This window comes from Nicotiana tomentosiformis, chromosome 10 (genome assembly GCF_000390325.3).
Source record: "Nicotiana tomentosiformis chromosome 10, ASM39032v3, whole genome shotgun sequence".
Classification (NCBI taxonomy): domain Eukaryota; kingdom Viridiplantae; phylum Streptophyta; class Magnoliopsida; order Solanales; family Solanaceae; genus Nicotiana; species Nicotiana tomentosiformis.
In genome coordinates, this window is record NC_090821.1 from 60,965,311 (window position 1) to 60,983,518 (window position 18,208).

General features: G+C 36.2%; 1 protein-coding gene and 1 long non-coding RNA gene across 9 annotated transcripts; one reads left to right on the forward strand and one right to left on the reverse strand.

Moving 5' to 3' along the window:
* The first annotated feature begins 1,547 nt into the window (after positions 1-1,547).
* Positions 1,548-3,275, forward strand: LOC138900537 (uncharacterized). Of its 2 annotated transcripts, none has more exons than XR_011411614.1 (2): positions 1,548-1,995; positions 3,101-3,275. It is a non-coding gene; the product is annotated as an uncharacterized lncRNA (long non-coding RNA). The 2 variants fall into 2 exon arrangements; XR_011411615.1 differs by having other exon boundaries at positions 1,548-1,981.
* Positions 2,306-16,385, reverse strand: LOC104098462 (DEAD-box ATP-dependent RNA helicase 10-like). Of its 7 annotated transcripts, none has more exons than XM_009605202.4 (14): positions 15,801-16,385; positions 13,653-13,811; positions 12,336-12,459; positions 12,184-12,253; positions 11,898-11,960; positions 11,656-11,730; positions 10,815-10,934; positions 10,337-10,378; positions 10,175-10,249; positions 4,355-4,501; positions 4,124-4,261; positions 3,384-3,495; positions 3,186-3,274; positions 2,306-2,630 (listed from the first exon to the last, which is right to left on the reverse strand). In XM_009605202.4, exons 2-14 carry the CDS (start codon positions 13,786-13,788, stop codon positions 2,505-2,507), a joined length of 1,317 nt encoding a protein of 438 aa, XP_009603497.1. In that variant the 5' UTR covers positions 13,789-13,811; positions 15,801-16,385; the 3' UTR covers positions 2,306-2,504. The 7 variants fall into 7 exon arrangements, with proteins under 7 accessions (XP_009603497.1, XP_009603498.1, XP_009603495.1 ...); XM_009605203.4 differs by having other exon boundaries at positions 13,653-13,826; XM_009605200.4 differs by having other exon boundaries at positions 15,797-16,385.
* Positions 16,386-18,208: the final 1,823 nt, after the last annotated feature.

Below are 18,208 nucleotides of genomic sequence, written 5' to 3' on the forward strand. Positions count from 1 at the left end.
AGGAAGGAGCGGACTGGGTCTGGAGTCATCAGCCTTCACGAACGCGAAACTTTAATCGCGAACGCGAAGCAGTAGGACTTGAGTGCATCGCGAATGGGAGAGCTTGAACGCGAACGCGAAGAAGAATTTGAGGCAGCGAGTTTTTGGCCTTCGCGAATGCGAGACTTAGGTCGCGAACGCGAAGAAGGCCTATCTGGGCAGAATTAAAAGTCCCAAAAACGGGGGTTTGAGTTCATAACTCAAAATCTAATTGGGAGCTCGGTAAAAGGCAATTTTTGGAGAGATTCTTGCGTGGGTATTTGGGGTAAGTGATTCTTATCCAGTTTTGATTAATTTCCATGATTATGTCTTTGAATCCATCATTTAATTCGGATTTAATGGAGAAAAATCAAGATTTTTGTAAAATCTTCCAAAAATGAAAATTTAAGATTTGGAAGTCGAGTTTTTATTGGAATTCGATAAAATTGGTATGGTTGAACTCGTATCGGAATGGGTGTTCGGATTTCATGAAAATAATGTCGGGTTCTGAGGGGCGAGCCCCGCGTTGACTTTTGTTGACTTTTTGGAATAAATTTTTAAGTCGACGTATTATTATCCGGAATTGTTTCCGATGAATTTTAATGAAGTTATACAATTAATTTGGATAGATTTGAGCTGTCCGGAGGTCAATTCAAGTAAGAAGGCTATTTTGGAATATCGACCTAACGTCAAAAAGGTAAGTATCTTGTTTAACCATGAGTGGGGGAATTTTTCCTTAGGCATTGAGTCTTATGTGCAAATTGTGTAATTGAAAACCATGTACGCGAGGTGACGAGTACGTACTTGGTTTATATGTGTAAATTTCATTGATTAAAAATCCTTAGACGTCGTTATGTATTAAATTGGAAATTATTGGCACTTATAAAATCATCTATTTGTCATTGCTAGATCCTTGTTTGTTGAAATTATTTTTACATGATGATTTGGTGTGATTGCCACTTTAATTTTTATGTGAAATATTATTTTGTTGAGTTGTTCACTTCTGGATATTTTGTTAAGATTTTTGTGCACATTATGGTCGAACCATGGGCTCCTTATTGTGAAAAATAAGGTATTGTTGATTTTTGTAGCAAGTTGTGCTATTTGAGCACTTGATGTGCAATTTGTGATAAGTTGTAATATTTGAGCACTTGATGTGCAATATTGATAAGTTGTAATAATTGAGCATTTGATGTGCAATCTGTGATATGTTGTAATATCTAAGCACTTAAGGTGCAGTTTATGAGATGTGATTTTGGCACGTTATATTGTGGGAGTTATGTTCGGGTGTTTGCACGAGGTTTCTGTCGCACTATTATTACTATTGATTATGCACATGCGGCGTGACAAAACCTCTTGGCTTCTGTTACACGCTCCAAGAGTAGAAAAACCTCTCACAAAGGGGAAAAAACAAGAGTATCTCTTTGTTTTTCTCCCAACTCTTTCTCATTAAACTCATCAATCTCTTTTACCACAATCAACATTCTAGAACAAGTTCTTTTATTCTTTTGCTTAGTTCTTCTCCAGAACCCCAGAAGTTGATTAGTTATAGACTTTAGTATATTAGACATGGCTAATTTCTAGTTATAGAGTTTTTCCGTTTCTTTTTATAAAGTGAAAAATGGAGTGTATATAAAGATAAATTTTATTTTCTTTTTCTTGTCTAAAATGACAAAAACATCATGTGATACAAATTATGACGACATGGAGAGAGATTTGAGGCAACAACCCTGCTACTTGTAATCATAAAACTTGAACCAGAAGAGAGGAAACTGAAACAAATAAATTTATGCAAACCTTTTATTCCTGTGGCAAAACTCTAGCTCTTGAATCCAATATCAATGATCTCAATTAGCTAGCATATAAGTGGAAAGAACGAAGAAATTGGAAGATATCAATCGTTCTTCTTCTTCAACGACCAAGCATTAAAGAATGACTTACAACAACAAAAACTGGAGCATCGGTAAATATCAAAAAGTATTATAGCCAATATAGCTCTTCTTAATTTTCATTCGTGTTCCACATGAATATGAAATACTATAACATTAGTCTTTTCATTTGCTTTCAGCTTTAGATCGAGCTAAACCTTATTAGATCGAGAAATTGCAAATTCCAGTTCCTAGTTTGAGTTTGAGCTCGACATTTTTGTCCAAGGTATAATTTCCTCACCTTTCACGAATACAAATACAACTTAACTCTGAAAAATTAGGAAGGCTTGTAGAGAACAAATTATTAGTTCTAAAATTCATAATACTGTACAGCACAAACGCTAATTGCAATTAAGAGATTAGAGAACAAATTGGTTCATAAAAAATATCTCAGATCAAACATGCAGTAAATCTCACTGACATCCGATTTAAACGTCTAGAGGAAATTGAACTGTCACATTGCTAAATGATCATTCACTATTATCCAAATTTTGGAGTGCGCACACATTAGGATTAATTATATATTCCTCATTTAAGTCAAAATTGGACTAATATAGGTTAATCATATATTCTCTTTGGCTTCTTTGATAGTTTCCCCTTCTTACCTCCCAAGTATCTGTCAATCTCCTCGTCAGCATCATCTCCGCCTCTGTGTTTCCTTTTGCCACCACTTTCTTTGATTTTCTGAATCAAAATAGATTGGATGTTAATGATCTAATAACTCCATTGAGCAATGTATTACCAAGAAAACATGCATCGGCAAAAATCCTACATAAACTACTAACAACCTATAAAATAATGTATCAGCATGCAAACATCAGGAAATATGAGCAACTTAAACATTTCATAGAGTAAGTTGTATACATGTCACCTCTCACAACATTCCACATCCTCTCCAACTGAGAAATGCACATAACAGTCACATGTTCTGAATAACAGCTCTACATCCAAACCACACTAAAAAGGTCAAAAATATGCTCACACTATCTCTACCTTATTACCTCAATGACATCAACACCTGAGCCTAATGAAAATGTTGAAAGAGGAGAATTCAACTATAATATTAAGTGCTAAAAGGGAAACTAATAATAAAAATAAGGGCCCATTTCACTTGATTTAATTGGCTAAATTTAAACCGTCTTTAACCCGTGCAGGCAAAAGTTGACCACCTAGTGATTACAGCCAACTGAAGTACACCCTCCTCTCACAAAGGGGAAAAAACAAGGAGACGAGAATTACCATCTGTGAGATCCTCTTGGCTTCTGTTACACGCTCCAAGAGTAGCAAAACCTCCTCTTCGTTCGCAGGATACTCAGCTAGTTTTTTCGCTGAAGATTATCACTTTTTAGTTAGGAAAACATGTATCAAACAGACTAGAAGTGCTAGAATAAAAATATATTAGAATCTCGGAAATATAATATTTCTGTATTTTTATACCAATAAGCTTTTCTATCTGTATATACCACTCCACATCATACTGATTCACTAATGATATAGCAACCCCAGAACGTCCTGCTCGTGCAGTTCTTCCCACCCTATGTATATAATCCTGCAGGCCATGCATACAGTGATAAGCTAAAATCGCATCAGAAAACAAAATTAAGATTATTCAGATTGAAATGTTGAGTATTATGAAGTCAAGTTTCATATTGCATAAACAAAGACCGTTATATTCTTTTAACTTTTGCTTGTGGTGTCCGGGTCAGCTTGCTGGCACCTCGACAATTCCACCGGGTACCAACTACCTCTCACACCAGCACAGGTACAGGGTAACTCTACCTACCAAGACTAGGAAAGATGGAAAGAAATCACTTAGTGTTCGATTTTTTCAAATTCCAAACAAGCTGAACTACAGAATTTGGACAACTTTTAAAAAGTCTGTTCTGAAAAAAAAAAAAAAGAAAACTTGTCTGGATAGCTGCAGTTTTTTGGAAGTTTTGTGGGTGTTATGGGAGTGGAGAAAGTTTTTTTTTTGTTTTTTTAGATCGAGGGAGTGTGGAAGAAGTTTTAGGTATTATTTTTTGAAAGCTAAAAAACAGGCCAACACCTTCGAAAAGTTCTTCGAAAACTTCCTAACCCAAAAAGGTCCATGCCTAGCCATAGATAAATCCAGGACCACCCTAATGAACAGAAAAACAGCTTACAACTATCCAAGCAGTAAGAATAAAAAGATCCACCTTAGAGTTTGTTGGAATATCATAGTTGATAACCATATCAACAGATGGGATATCAATTCCTCGACTGGCTACATCAGTGCAGATAAGGATATTGCACTCTCCAGCCTTAAATTTGTTTAGAGCTCCAAACCTATTTTCCTGTCCAATAAAAGATGATATTTTGAGAGGGAGGGGGGGTGAAATAGAACTAGCAAAGTGAAAAGATGCATGCCTTGAAGTTCAAAAATATACCTGAGTCATCTGACCACTAATTGGTATAGCTCTCAAGCCAAGATTTCGAAGCATTAGAGCCAGTAGACGAGTTGCATCACATGTACGAGTGAAAACCATTGATGTACTGCCAGATTTCTCAGCCAGAATATAGACAAGATAGCAGTCCTGTGGGCACAAAATAATAAAGTCAGACAACAAATCATTATTCGATAATTAAAGTGGGATCATAAATCACTATTCAGCAGACAAAAGGAGTTACATCCCTAACCCCCTCAACTTGTGGGGACTAATTGACTCTGCTTTTTTAATCTATAAATTTCTTGATAAATTAAAAACAACCAATCAAGTAATTTTTTTAATTAAAAGTGATTATTAAACAAATTACAAAAAAAAAAAATTGATAAGTACAAACTATAAAATTTAAAAGTCAAGCTCTACAAAAATTTCTTTAACAAAAAGCTCTTTACATGGTACAAACCCTCTCAACTCTCTTTCTTTTGGTTGCTTACCAGAATTTCTTTTGTTGTTTTTTTTGTTAGTTTTGATTTATAAAATTGTATTTCTATTATAGTAATTGTTTTTATGGTTTATTAGTTAAATATTACGAAGTTTGATTTAAAATTTTCGGTGCATCCGCTCATCGAAAAAAAATTATTAACTTCTTTAAAGTTTGAACACCCTTAGCGAGATCTCTAGCTACGCCACTGATTGGGCAGTAGCTAAACTAGTCGTCCTTTTGAGAAGGAATTAGCTAAACTAGTCCTAATAATTTTTAATGCCAAAAAAACTAGACTTGCCGATACGGAGCTCTAAAGATGCTATTTTACATATTGCTATTAAGGCCATCCTTCGCAACCTACCCCCACCTTACCAAGTTCTGAATTCTCTGCCGCCTCCCCATCGGTTAGCCTTAATTTCATGCATGTCCTCCCCACCTCTCCCCCGAGCCTTCCATGCTTTAATATCTGACACCCAACCCCTTTTGTCATCACTCCTCTCGTCTTCCGTGTCTAATCTAACACCTTGCACCCAGGATGATGCCCAACGTCTCTGCTGGTATAATGACAAGACCGAGTCAGAAGGTATGGGAAAACTTCTTAACTTTGATGAAGATAACATCTCTTTGGATTCGCAGAAATACTCCCAAGGTATGTAAAATGTTAGGTATCAAATATGTTGGGCCAGAGAAGGATATAGCAGAGATGCTACAGCAAATTGAAAGAAGGAAGAATGCTTACAGGAAGTCTAATTATTGCAATAAGCAATATGGGAAGAAACAGAAATTTGCCCATGAACTTGATAGATTGGTATTCCGGGTGAATTATGATAAGGGTTTTCAGGGTGATGAGGGAAGGTTTCAGCCATTTCTTACGGATGAAGCTCAAGATTGTCTCTTGGAATGTAAGAGGTTTGAATAACGCCGACATACGAGATATGGTGAAGGCTCTTCTTTCTGAATGGAAAGCCGACATCGTTTGTCTTCAAGAAACTAAGCTTGAATTTTGGTCTCACAAGCTGGTTGGTGGTCTTAAATTTGGTAGATGGGTGGATTATGCTTTTGTGGAAGCGGATCGGACAAAGGGTGGTATAATTATTCTTTGGGACAAAAGGGTTTGGAAGGGGTCTGTAATTTTCCACTTCATTCCATCACCATCAAACTCTCAAATATGCACTCTGATTTTTCATGGTGCATGTCCAGAGTGTATGCACCCATCAATAGGGATGAGAGAACCAATTATGGTTGGTTCGGCTGTCAGGGGTCTTTGTGAGGGACCTTGGGTCAATATCACAAGGTTTCCTTGTGAGAGAGAACATTGTTCTAGGTTTGACTGAGCTCGGATTTCATCGTGGACTTGAATTTGATAAATCCCCCTTTATTTGGGGGAAAGTATACTTGGTCTAAAGATAATTCCTGCATAGTGGCTTCGAGGATCGACAGATTTTTGTTTTCTGCCGAGTGGGATAATCTATTCGGTGTTATCAAACAATCTACTATTCCTCGTATTGTCTCGAATCATAGCCCATTATTTATTGAGTGCGGGCACTGGTCTAATAATGTCTCTTACTTTAAATTTGAAAATATATCGTTGGAACATCCCGAATTTGGGGAAATGGTCAGTAACTGGTGGAGTTCTTTCAACATTGTTGGCAGCCCGAATTTAATTTTTGCACAGAAACTTAAGTTGTTGAAACTTATGTTAAGTTGTTGAAACTTATGTTAAGTTGTTGAAACTTAAGTTGAAGGAATGGAACTAAGTCCTCTTTTGGACATTTGAAGAATAGGAAATCGTGTATTCTGAATAGGATTCTGGTGCTGAAGAAACACCTCTTTCAGATGATCTACTTCTTTCCAAAGCAAGTTTACAAATGTAGCTTAAGGAGATTTTTAGATTGGAAGAAATCTCATAGAGGCAATAGATGCCTCTGGTTGAAGCAAGGAGACAACAACACTGATTTTTCCCACAAAATGGCTAATTCTCCCAGAACGTTCAATCAAATTGACAAGCTGGAAGTTGGGGGTAACACTACTGATAACATGGAAATCATTTCTAATGAGATTCTTAGTTTTTATGAATCCTTATACAGAGATAAGTGTTTTGGGTAATTAAAAGAAAACTGGTGTAAAGGAACTTAAAGATTTCAGACTTATCAGTTTGATAGGCAGTTTCTACAAGATTCTCTCAAAAAAATTGGCGGATAGATAGCTCCTCTCAAATGGCTTTTCTTAGGAAAGCCGGGAATCCATTGTAAGACATCGAACAAGCTTTTGATCAAGTCAATTGGGTTTTGTTTTTGCTGAATTTATTAAGGCAGATGGGCTTCAGCGGCAAATGGATTAATTGGATCAGATTTTGTATTTCCTCAGTAAAATTCTCTATTCTCATTAATGGTAATCCTCAGGGTTTCTTTTCTTCGCAAAGAGGACTCCGACAAGGTGATCCTCTTTCTCCTTCTCTTTATACTTGTCATGGAGGGCCTTAGCAAGATGTTATACAGTGCAATATATGCAAATTGGATCTCGGGTTTTCATGCGGACAGTAGAGGAACTGGGAATCTCAAAATCACTCACATTTTATATGAAGGCGATACTCTGATCATGTGTGATGCAGAGGAACACCAAGTTTTGATTTTTAGGATGGTTCTAACTTTTTTTTGAAGTTGTCTCGGGGTTACACATCAACTTCACGAAAAGTTCTCTTCCCAGTTAATGATATGCCATATATCAGTCAACTTGCCAACGTTTTGCAGTGCAACATTGGAGCTCTTCCTACAAAGTATTTGGGCTTACCTTTGGGAGACAAGTATAAATCAGTGACAATACGGAATGAGGTGATTGAGAAGACGGAGAAGAAGTTGGTTATTTGGAAGAAACAATATCTTTCTTTGGGGGGGAGAGTCACTTTAATCAACAGTGTGCTCAGCGAACTTCCTACTTACACCATGTCTCTTTTCCCGCCTCCTTCCTCGGTTTTGAAAAGATTGGATAAATTGAGACAAAACTTCCTTTCGCAAGGAAATAAACAATCTAATGCTTTATGCCTTTTGAATTGGAAATCAGTCACTCGAGATAGAAGGAAAGGTGGTCTTGGTATTAAGAACCTAAAACGTCACAATGAAAGCATGTTGATGAAATGGCACTGGAGATTCAACGAGGTAGAGGCACTATGGAGGAGAGTGTTGGTGGAAAAATTCACACTTGAGAGCCCCTGGAGTACAAAAATCTCTACAGCCTCTCATGGTACCAGAGTATGGAAAAATATCAGAGGCTATTAGAACAAATTCAAGTCAAATATAAGCTTTTGGTGATGGGAGGAAAATCAGATTTTCGGAAGATGCATGATTGGGTCACACCCCACTAAAACACCAATTCATGGACATTTTCAGCTTATCTTTTCAACAAAAGGGAGAAATTGCAGTATTCTTTTCAACACAAGGGTGGAATCTTTTACCTAAAAGGAATTTTAATGATTGGGAAGTGGAAAGACTGTATTTTGCTTCAGAGGATAAACAACATAACCTTGGAGCACAACAAAACAGACTCCATAGGTTGGAAAAGTGATCAACAGGGTCTCTTTTCAGTCAAATATTGTTACCACATGCTGGATTCTAGCAGCGACGAGGTATTATGTCCTTGGGAAAAGGTTTGGAGAAGTAAGGCCCCTTTGAAGATTTCTTGTTTCTCTTGGATTGTTGCTCGGGAGGCTTGTCTCACACAATCGCACCTCCAAAAGAGGGGGTTTCAACTGCGCAATAGATGTCCATTGCGTGAAGAGCATCCAGAAGAAGTTTTCCACCTCCTCTTGCATTGTAGGGTCACTAGGCCGTTGTGGAATATGTTTCTGGTAATTCTGGGCATGAGTTGGACCATGCCAAAATCAATTGTTGAGCTCTTGCTAGCTTGGAGCAGAGAGGGAATTAGCAAGAAATCTCTAAGAACTTGGAATACCAACCTCAAGCCATTTGGTAGACTATCTGGCTTGAAAGAAATGATAGAATTTTTGAAGGCACAAAGAGAAACATTCACAGCCTTAAACAGAGATGTATTTTTGTTAGCTTTTGGTGCAATCTGGTAATTGAACATGATGTATATGTAACGTTAGATACAATAGAGGGTTTGCACGACCTGTACTTATGCCTGATGCACTGGCTTAGTGCATAAATTTATAATATCTTTAATTACTTATCAAAAAAATAATACAAGAAACAATTTATTAGGACTAGAAGTGTGAGAAACCCCATAGGAACAACAACAAAACCAGTAAATTCCCACAAGTGGGTCTGGAGAAGGCAAGATGTACGCAGCCCTAACCCTACCCTGGAAGGAGAGGTTTTTTAGGATAGACCCTCAAGCTAAAGAAAAGATGAAAAGAATTAATGGCAGCAAGTAGAACCACACTAATGAATTAGCTTAGCAGATTAAACAACACTAACTATTGCAAGATTGTCCAATTTGCAGTCAAAATCTTTCAGTTCAATTTCAAACTGAACTTAAACAGAAACAAAACTAATAACAAAACATGTCTAATTTAGAAACACTAAAATGCATGCATAAACTTCATATAGCAAAAAGATCAAAACTTGAACCAAAGCAAAAGATTTAAAAAAAAATATACAAAACCACAAAGCATTAATTTGGAAACACACTAAGCTGAAACAGAGAATAAAAAGTCCAAAAAAGTCAAGAACCAAAACCAAGAATTAACTGAGAAACCCCATAGCAGAGACCAAGAATACAGTAACTTGCTTGATTATTTACATATTTAGAGAAAAGAGACCAAGTGTGCATATAGGTTTTTTAACAGCGTATGTCGGTGCAGTCTTAACTGCAATAAGCCCTCTATGAGGGCTGACCTTTGCCTCAGTTGGACTATGTTCACTTCAAATAATCAAGAGATGCAACTACTTAGACTTTCATGATTAATACTATGGGAAAAGGTACAAACATGAATCTTGTAAAGAGTGACTGGTCATCCTAGTTATTGCTTTGTAACGCTAGTTAGCAGCACAATCATTATGATCATGTCTCTGCCCTCTTTTATCCACGTGATTGTTTTTTATTCTAGTGGTCTCACAATGTCAAAACTCCCACATCCTTAAGCCATATAATGATGATTATTATGAGAGCACAGCAACACAAATAGAGTTCCGTAGTAAGAATACACTTTCTCTGAACACCTTCGGCGCTTAAGCAGATAAATTCAAACTCAATGATTGTCATCAACAAGATGTAATTTACATGGAACATCATTATAAGCCAATTGCTGGATACAATGCTTGCCACTTGGCTTGCTTTCTCCCAACAAACCTAAAAGAGAAACTTTTCACTAAAGAACTAACCTTATACTTAGCAGGAAGAAAACGAAATTGCTGCTTCAGTGTATCAACAGTGGAATATTTAGATGCAGCTTCAATCTGAAACAAATTATAAACACAGTTACGCAAAATACTCTTGACCACCTACAAATTATATGGTGAAAATTGGCATCGTTATATTTGTACCTTAACAGGATTTCTCAAACAAGCCCTCTGAAGTTTCTTTACCTGTAGTTTAGTGTACAGATATATTAAGAATCAGACTTCCCATGCAAAAAGTTTACTCCTCGAAGGTTTCATCAAGAGTGGCACAGCAGAAACTATTAGGCATAAAAATAAATTCCTTAAAGAGAAGCAGAACAGGAGCAAATTAACTTGCCATTCACAACAACCCCACCTTCTCATTTTTCTTTCCCAGACAATTTCATGTAATAATCATATTGCTATTACGATACAGAGAATAAGTGCATCCACTGCCATATGATATTTGGAAAATAAAAAAGGAAAATTTTCATTCCTACCCAAGTACTCAGGAAAAATACCTATCCGCCATCAGAGAAGGGAATTTCTCTTAAGAACAGAACCTAGAAAGAGAAATTATCCACACAGAGAATAGACCATTTATGATTAACAATGGATTCATATAAACCGCGTGAAAGCTAACCTTGTTGGACATTGTAGCAGAAAATAGGTAAGTCCTTCGATCATGAGGGATCGCATGCAAAATCTTATCAAGGGCCTTTTCAAATTCCTCATCTAGCAGCCTGTCTGCCTCATCCAATACCTGTTGCATGTACAACAAGTTCATGACTCAGAATACGCATGCATGCTTATCCAACTAAAGTAATCTGTTGTGATACACATATTTATATTTTCAAGAAACCTAGACTTGGTTACGAATGGAAATCAAGATATTAAAAGATGGAATTCTAAAACAAGTCTGAATACCATTCGCATCGAATATAATGAACTGTATTTTATTTTTGGATACATATTGCTTCAAATTAATGAATTTCTTGCTTGGTCCAATTGTCCGCACCTAAGGCGATGTGCCAGTGTGCCTCATGCTGTAGTTGGGGGAAAAGCATTTAACTGTCAACCCACATGGAGATGAGCAAGTTTCAGAGGAACATATGTAGTCAAATGCTTTCTGCGGCTCAATATGTTGGAAAGTTAAAAAGTAAAGACGTCAATGCTGCAGGAAAAAATGACAAGCAGCTTCACCTCTGACGAGATATACTGTATGCACGCTGTGGGAAAAATGGACCAGACGGCATTCGAAATCATATGACTTGCCAAACATCAAAAGGCCTAGCCTCGAACATGCAGCAAATATCACTTTTAATGTCAACAGTGACATAATAACATATCATTCAACCAAATGTCATGAATCAACATTGCACTTTTGGGTTTTCATCCAAAAGAAAACAAAAAGAGTACATAAACAGGCAGAATGAGAACATCTCTGGAACATTTTCAGCATAAGACTCAATGGACAAACTTACCAAGTACTTTATCGTACGAAGAGAAAACCCTTTAGTATTGGCAAGATGATCCAGTAGCCGACCAGGTGTTGCCACCTACATCAGACAGCATCCAAATGAGCACTCAAACAAATGTCAGAGATTAAGCATATTAAAAATCTGTAACAACATACAATAGCTTTAGCAAATCTAGTGTAACAAGTCGTCCACATGGCTTACTAGATCTCTGACACAAAAATGTGGTACTAGATATCAGTACTTACAACAATGTGAGGTCTTTTCCCAAGGGCGATGCTCTGCTGTACTGGACCTATCCCACCAACCAGCTGTGAAACAATTACAAGCAATCATTTAACAAAACAACGTCTAGCTGAATGCCAATGTCAACCATCATATATGACTGTTTCAATTCTAACACGGTCTACCCTGTTCTACAGACACATCGCTACAAATACCCATTGTCTAACAAGTGGTTATCAACCCTTTGGATTACATTTGAAGGTGAAAATGAGAAGTTCATGCATGTAAATATGACTTAGTCAAGCTAACCACTGCACATTTTACTCCAACACCGGATCCTAAAGCTTCAAATTGTTCAGCAATTTGAATCGCGAGCTCTCTGGAATACACAAAGAAAAACGTTGGAGATTAAATCACCAAAGAGCTACAAAATAAGACAAGTAATCAGACGAATAAGGGACCTCGTTGGAGAGAGAACGCAGGCATAAAAGGCATGCGGAGAATCTAATAGGGCCTGCAGTATAGGAATTGCAAAAGCTCCAGTCTTTCCAGAACCCGTTTGAGCCAGACCAATTAAGTCTTTGCCTAGAACAAAACCCAATCAAATAGTTTATAAGAATTAATACTTTCACCAAATAGAGGATGATATACAAAAGGTTCAAATAATAAAAAGGGATCAAAATACAAATAATGTTCTTTAGAAAGGTCTTCCAAACAAGCATACAAATTGGAATACTTTTGAGTGCTTCAAAGTCCAATGATAGATAAGAAAATGTATGATGCCAGCAATTTCGGAAATGAACTTTATGCCGTCAAAGGATCTCCCTCCCCTACCTCCCCCCCCCCCAAATTTTCCACTTCAATGTATGTGGAATCACTGCAAAAAGCTCACCCCCCTACTAGTTTATTAGCAGCACTCACATTGTTTGCTTGACTGAATTTTGCATGGTCCACCAAACGTCCCTCAAATGCAACATTATATTCCATAACTTAGTGGAAAATTTGCATTGTACAAACATATGGTTTTCTGACCAGCTAGGAGTCATATAAGGACCTTACAGGAAACCCACATTACCTTTCCCCTAGCCATTCCAAATTTTCAAGTTTCTAAAGAATTTATAGTTCAAAAATATTCTATTCCATGACACTAGATTGTATCAAATACCATCACTTGAGGCAATTGCATAAAGCTGCTGTTATCTAGATTTGAATGTGCTCTGCCTACAGCACCATTGTATCCAGAAACTAATTCTCTATCCCTAATGACAGGTATTTCATCAGAACCCCCCCCCCCCTCTCTCCCCAGGACTAGTGTTTAAAATTTTCAAAAGTTACCCTTTAATTTATAACAATCTGAATCTACACCCTCCCAGTAGCCAAAAAAGGAAGATTCCTAATTCACAACTCATCCCAACACTTAATTACCTCTCTCCATAAATTTGCTCTACAACAAAATGTTATGTCTCTATTTCGCACTTCTCTATTATCATAAAGCTAGAATTTTCCAGTACTTCTCAAACAATGGCTTCCACAAAATCATGTCTTCAGATGTTCTGCTACCACGGGCAAAATAGGATAGTGGAAGTTTCAACCCCACAACCTAAAACACACTAGCATAATCAGCTTAGAACTTTAAACCTATTTTAATTATTAGCACATAGCTTAAATCCACTTGAAATATCATATTTATAAGGAGAAAACAGGTAAAAGATAAGCAAGAAAGAGAACATACGCAAAGGAAAAGATGAAAAACATAAAGAAGGGAAGATTGAAAAAACCTTCAAAGGCATGAGGAATAGCTTCAACTTGTATTTTAGAAGGAGTTTTCCAACCCAAATTATCACAAGCCTCAATCAGTTGATCAGAAACTCCCAATTCTTTGAAAGACTTCGCTTCCTCTTTGGATTCCTCCATTTAGCGGTTCTCCACAGTGGATTCTATTAAGACAGTAACTTCAAATCAACAAACTGAATCTCGTTACTGAAAAGGGACTTAAAGCAAACCGAAAAGTAATCTTTCTCCCAATTTCTTTCTTTTTATTCTAGTCCATTTAATAATCCTCTTTATTTTCCAAAAACAAATAAACAATCTCTCACAAAAATCGACTCTGGATATTTCCCTTCAACTTTTCAATACTCAAAGCAGCAAATTTATTGGGAAGATTAAAAAAAATGACTTATGAAGCAAAATATATTCAATATTAACTTATTGATGAAGTTTGTAACTCTCATACTTTATCTAAGCCATCTATGATTATCAAATAGCTCATTCAAAGGCATTTACAATCCAATGTAAAGTTACTTTTTTTTATTTGAGAAAAAAAAACAATCCAATGTGAAGTCACCTAAGATAAGAAAGACGAATTGTACCATTTAAAGGACAAAATTTATCTCGTGTATAACTCAACAACATATTAACAAATAACTGTCACACCTCTTTTTTCCCGAGGGGATAAGGGAGTTTTTCCAATTGAAGTGATGTTAATCAAAATGGGATTATTTATTAAATTCAGAGTCACCAATTAGGATAATTATTATGGTGTCACAAGTCACCGGTTTTTAAAATCCCAAATCGAGGAAACTTGACTCCGTTCTAAAGTCTGCGAAACCAGAAGACCGGGTAAGGAATTCTGTTCATACGGGAGAAGGTGTTATGCACTCCCGAATTCCGTGGTTTTATCACGATCGCTTTACAATCATATACCTGGCTTAATTAACGGATTATTACGTGTTTTAGAACCTATGTGCGTTTTACCTTTTACCACTTTTTTTATAAATGTGGTGTCCGAGCCAGCTTGCGTGAACCTCGACTAATTCCATGGGATACCTGCCACCTCTCACCAGCAACAGGTATTAGATAACTCTATCCACCAAACCTTGGATAGATGCGAAGAAATCACCTAGTATTTGCCTGCGCTGGGATTTGAACCTGAGACCTCATGGTTCTCACCCACTTCATTGACCACTAGGCCACACCCTTGGGTGCACCTTTTACCGCTTTTTATTGCTCAATTATTCTTAATTGTGATATTATCTTGAAACGAATCATGTGTACGTGTATTCGTTTTGTTTGGTGGGTTAAGAATCATGCCACGCGTACGTGTACACAATTAATAACACTTTATTATTATCAAGATTGTTTGGTCAAGGTCGCGCGAACGCGTACCTTAATTTATTTTGGGAATCATAATTATGTCACGCGAACGTGTACACAATCACGATAATAGATTAAAACGCGTCTAAAGCATTCTACGAATATTTATAAGTTACTATTTTAGGCTAACTTTGAGATTATTTGTGAAGGATTATGGAAAGAAAAAAAAATAATGGTAAACGTGAGAGTTTTATTCTAATCATTTGAACTTGTGGCATTTTGAGCCAATCTTAAAATGCCCAAAGTGTTCATTCTTATTACAAAAAATCAGATCAGATCACCACAACGATTTAAACATCAATTCAATATTGCACAAATAACCATCCTAATGAATTACAGTCATTCTTGAACTTCAAACTTCCATTACACTATGTTTAGACAGTGCAGTTGCAAAATTCATTATCCAAACAAAGTTTTACACGCTATCTCGTATTCAACATGCTTGCTGATATTTCAATCGTCTTTAGGACCAAGTTTGAGCTGATAAACATACAATAAACCTGAGGTGACTTAATGACAAAACAACAGTAACTCTAAATAAGGAGGTTAATCTGATTTAATCATGTATCCATTGTCAAAGTGTGATTCAAATCATATCATCCTTAACAATTGCATACCTCAGGGTCACTATGTGATACATATTCGAATACAGCTATCACATACTACAATGACAGAAATTCAGAATATAACAGATCAACAGAAATCAAGCTGTGAGCTAGTAATTTTGATTATCCACTGAAACCATAAATACAAAGGAGTTCAGACTGACCTACTTGAGCAAGGAAGATGTTGATATGAGCCAAATAAGGGTAGCAAATCAGTCCGAAGAGCTCGGCAAAGTAGATACAACAGATGCAACAACATATAATCGGCACAAACTTCAGAATCCCAGAAAAATGAGAAAACAAGGCAGTGGCAACTTCAAACAGTTTTGCTCTTGATTTTTCCTATTTTTTGTATGAGATTTTTTTGTATTCAAAGATGCAGGAATCCGTGTATTTCTCTTTCTTCCAGATTCGAAACAAGCTCTACAGCTTCACTAAACTCTGAAACTCCCCAAAAAATGTAAAAAACGAATTGAAATTGAACCCAACTTTGTAACCTTGAATTTCAGATCTGAACTCTGTAATTTTAAGCTATTACTAGAGGCCTAAGCGTGTGTGAAAGGGAGGAGTGTGTATTAGTGAGAGGAATCAACAACGGCGGCTGCTAGGAGGATCAAGATGGATAAGGGGGAGGCTGCTTAGGGTTTTCTAAAAAGGGGGAAGGGATCTGTTGTCTTTCTCGGGTTTTGGAAAATGGGTGTTTTTATGAGAGGGGGATCCGGTTGGGCCAGTTAAGGAGATGGGCAAACTTAACCCATTAATTAAAACACCCAATTTCAAATTGATTTTGCAAAAATGACCTATTTAACTAATTGAATCTAAAAATGCAAAAACGAAGCAAGAATGATTGATGTGTATTTTTTTTATTTTATGTATTATTTATGCACTTAATCTGTAACTAAATCCTAAAAATGCAATTTAAAATCTAAAATACTATGAAATTAAGATTTGAATATTTTTTAATGATTTACGATATTCCTAACATGCATAAACAATGCGAATAAATGCAAAACAAATAAAAGAAAGGAAAAAAATTCTAATATTCTATAACAACAATAAAATTATTTTGGACTATTTTTAGGAGTAATTTCTTATGTGGAGCAAAAATTTGGTGCTCACAATAACAATTCACTGTAAGTCTTCATTAATCACAACCATAAACAGCACGAAAAGAAAGGAAAATAAAAGCAGAAAAGGAGAAGAAGATACCTCGAAGGACGTCTGAATACTGAATGGAGGCGGCAGTGGTGTTCTTCAGTTTGTGTACTCCAACTAGAAGTTGTCATATTTACTTTTAATTTTGCCTTTTAAGTTGTAGGAAAGAAAAAAAAAAGAAATAGAAATAGATTTAAATTTGGGTTCGAACAATAGCAAAAGGACTATATATTTTCCTTTCAAAATATAGAGTAACAATTTTGGTATTAACGAGAGTGTGAATAGATATTTAAAAATTAATTAAATTGTACCCTATTGAATCGATTTTTAGTTTCTTTTAATAAAATTATATATTTTTAATATAAATTTATAATTGTACTGTTAATTAGGGTAGGTTTTTATTTGGAAAAATGTATAAGTACCCCCTCACCTATACCCAAATTTCCAACTACACACTTTATCTTTGCGAAAATTTTATTACCCCCTAAATATTTTTTAAATGAAATAAATACCACCCTAAAACTAAACAACCAAACTCTTGGCAAGTGGTGAATTGCACGCACTGCCACATGTATATTTAGTACTTTTTTTTATTCTTTCTTCTTTTTCTTATCCCTTTTTCTTATTTCATATTATACTCAATTTTTTTTTAGGTTATTTTATTCTCTTGCTTTTTGTTTTGGTCACTGGTGGCATAAAATGGTGGTCGACGGAATTTCAAGGACTCCATTTTTTCCGGCGAATTTTTTTTTTTCGACGACAAATTTTTGTCCCGATCTAAGTGTGAGTTGCTTTATATATAAAAATAAATAAATTCTTGAAAGTGTAATTTATGTGTGGGAGGAATAGCAAAATAAAGAAAAATGAATATAAGCTGAAAATGGTAGTCAGAATTTCAAAGACCCCATTTTTTCCGGTGTAATTTTTTTTCCGGTGACGGATCAAAAAATAATGAGCTCCTCGAAAACTTTCTTGCAATCAAACAAAGAAAATTTTGTCAGTTTTGAAAGTGGTGGTTGGTTTGTGGTCTTGAGTTTTGGGCAGCTTGGCTTTTGCTCAATCAGCTTGAGTCAATTTCAAGAGACTTTTTGCTCTGTATCAACCCTGATTGTTTCACACCCAGCACCATTTGTATTTGTGGCTCAGTCAGCCTTATCTCAAAAAAGAGATTTCTTTTCTTTGATAACCTTTTCTGATATCTTGAATGGCTTTGCTTTTAGAGTGATTTGTCTGCCAGAGAAAATCACGACTCGTAAGAGCCTTTTGCATGATGTGCACACCTCATAGTCATTGATGGATACTACAGAGAATCCCTAATTAATCTTGAGGTTATCTTTGCTTGCTCTACCCGAATAGGCTGACAAGAGTATTTTTTTTGGGGGGGGGGGGAGGGGGGGGGAAGCCTTTGCATGAATCCCCAA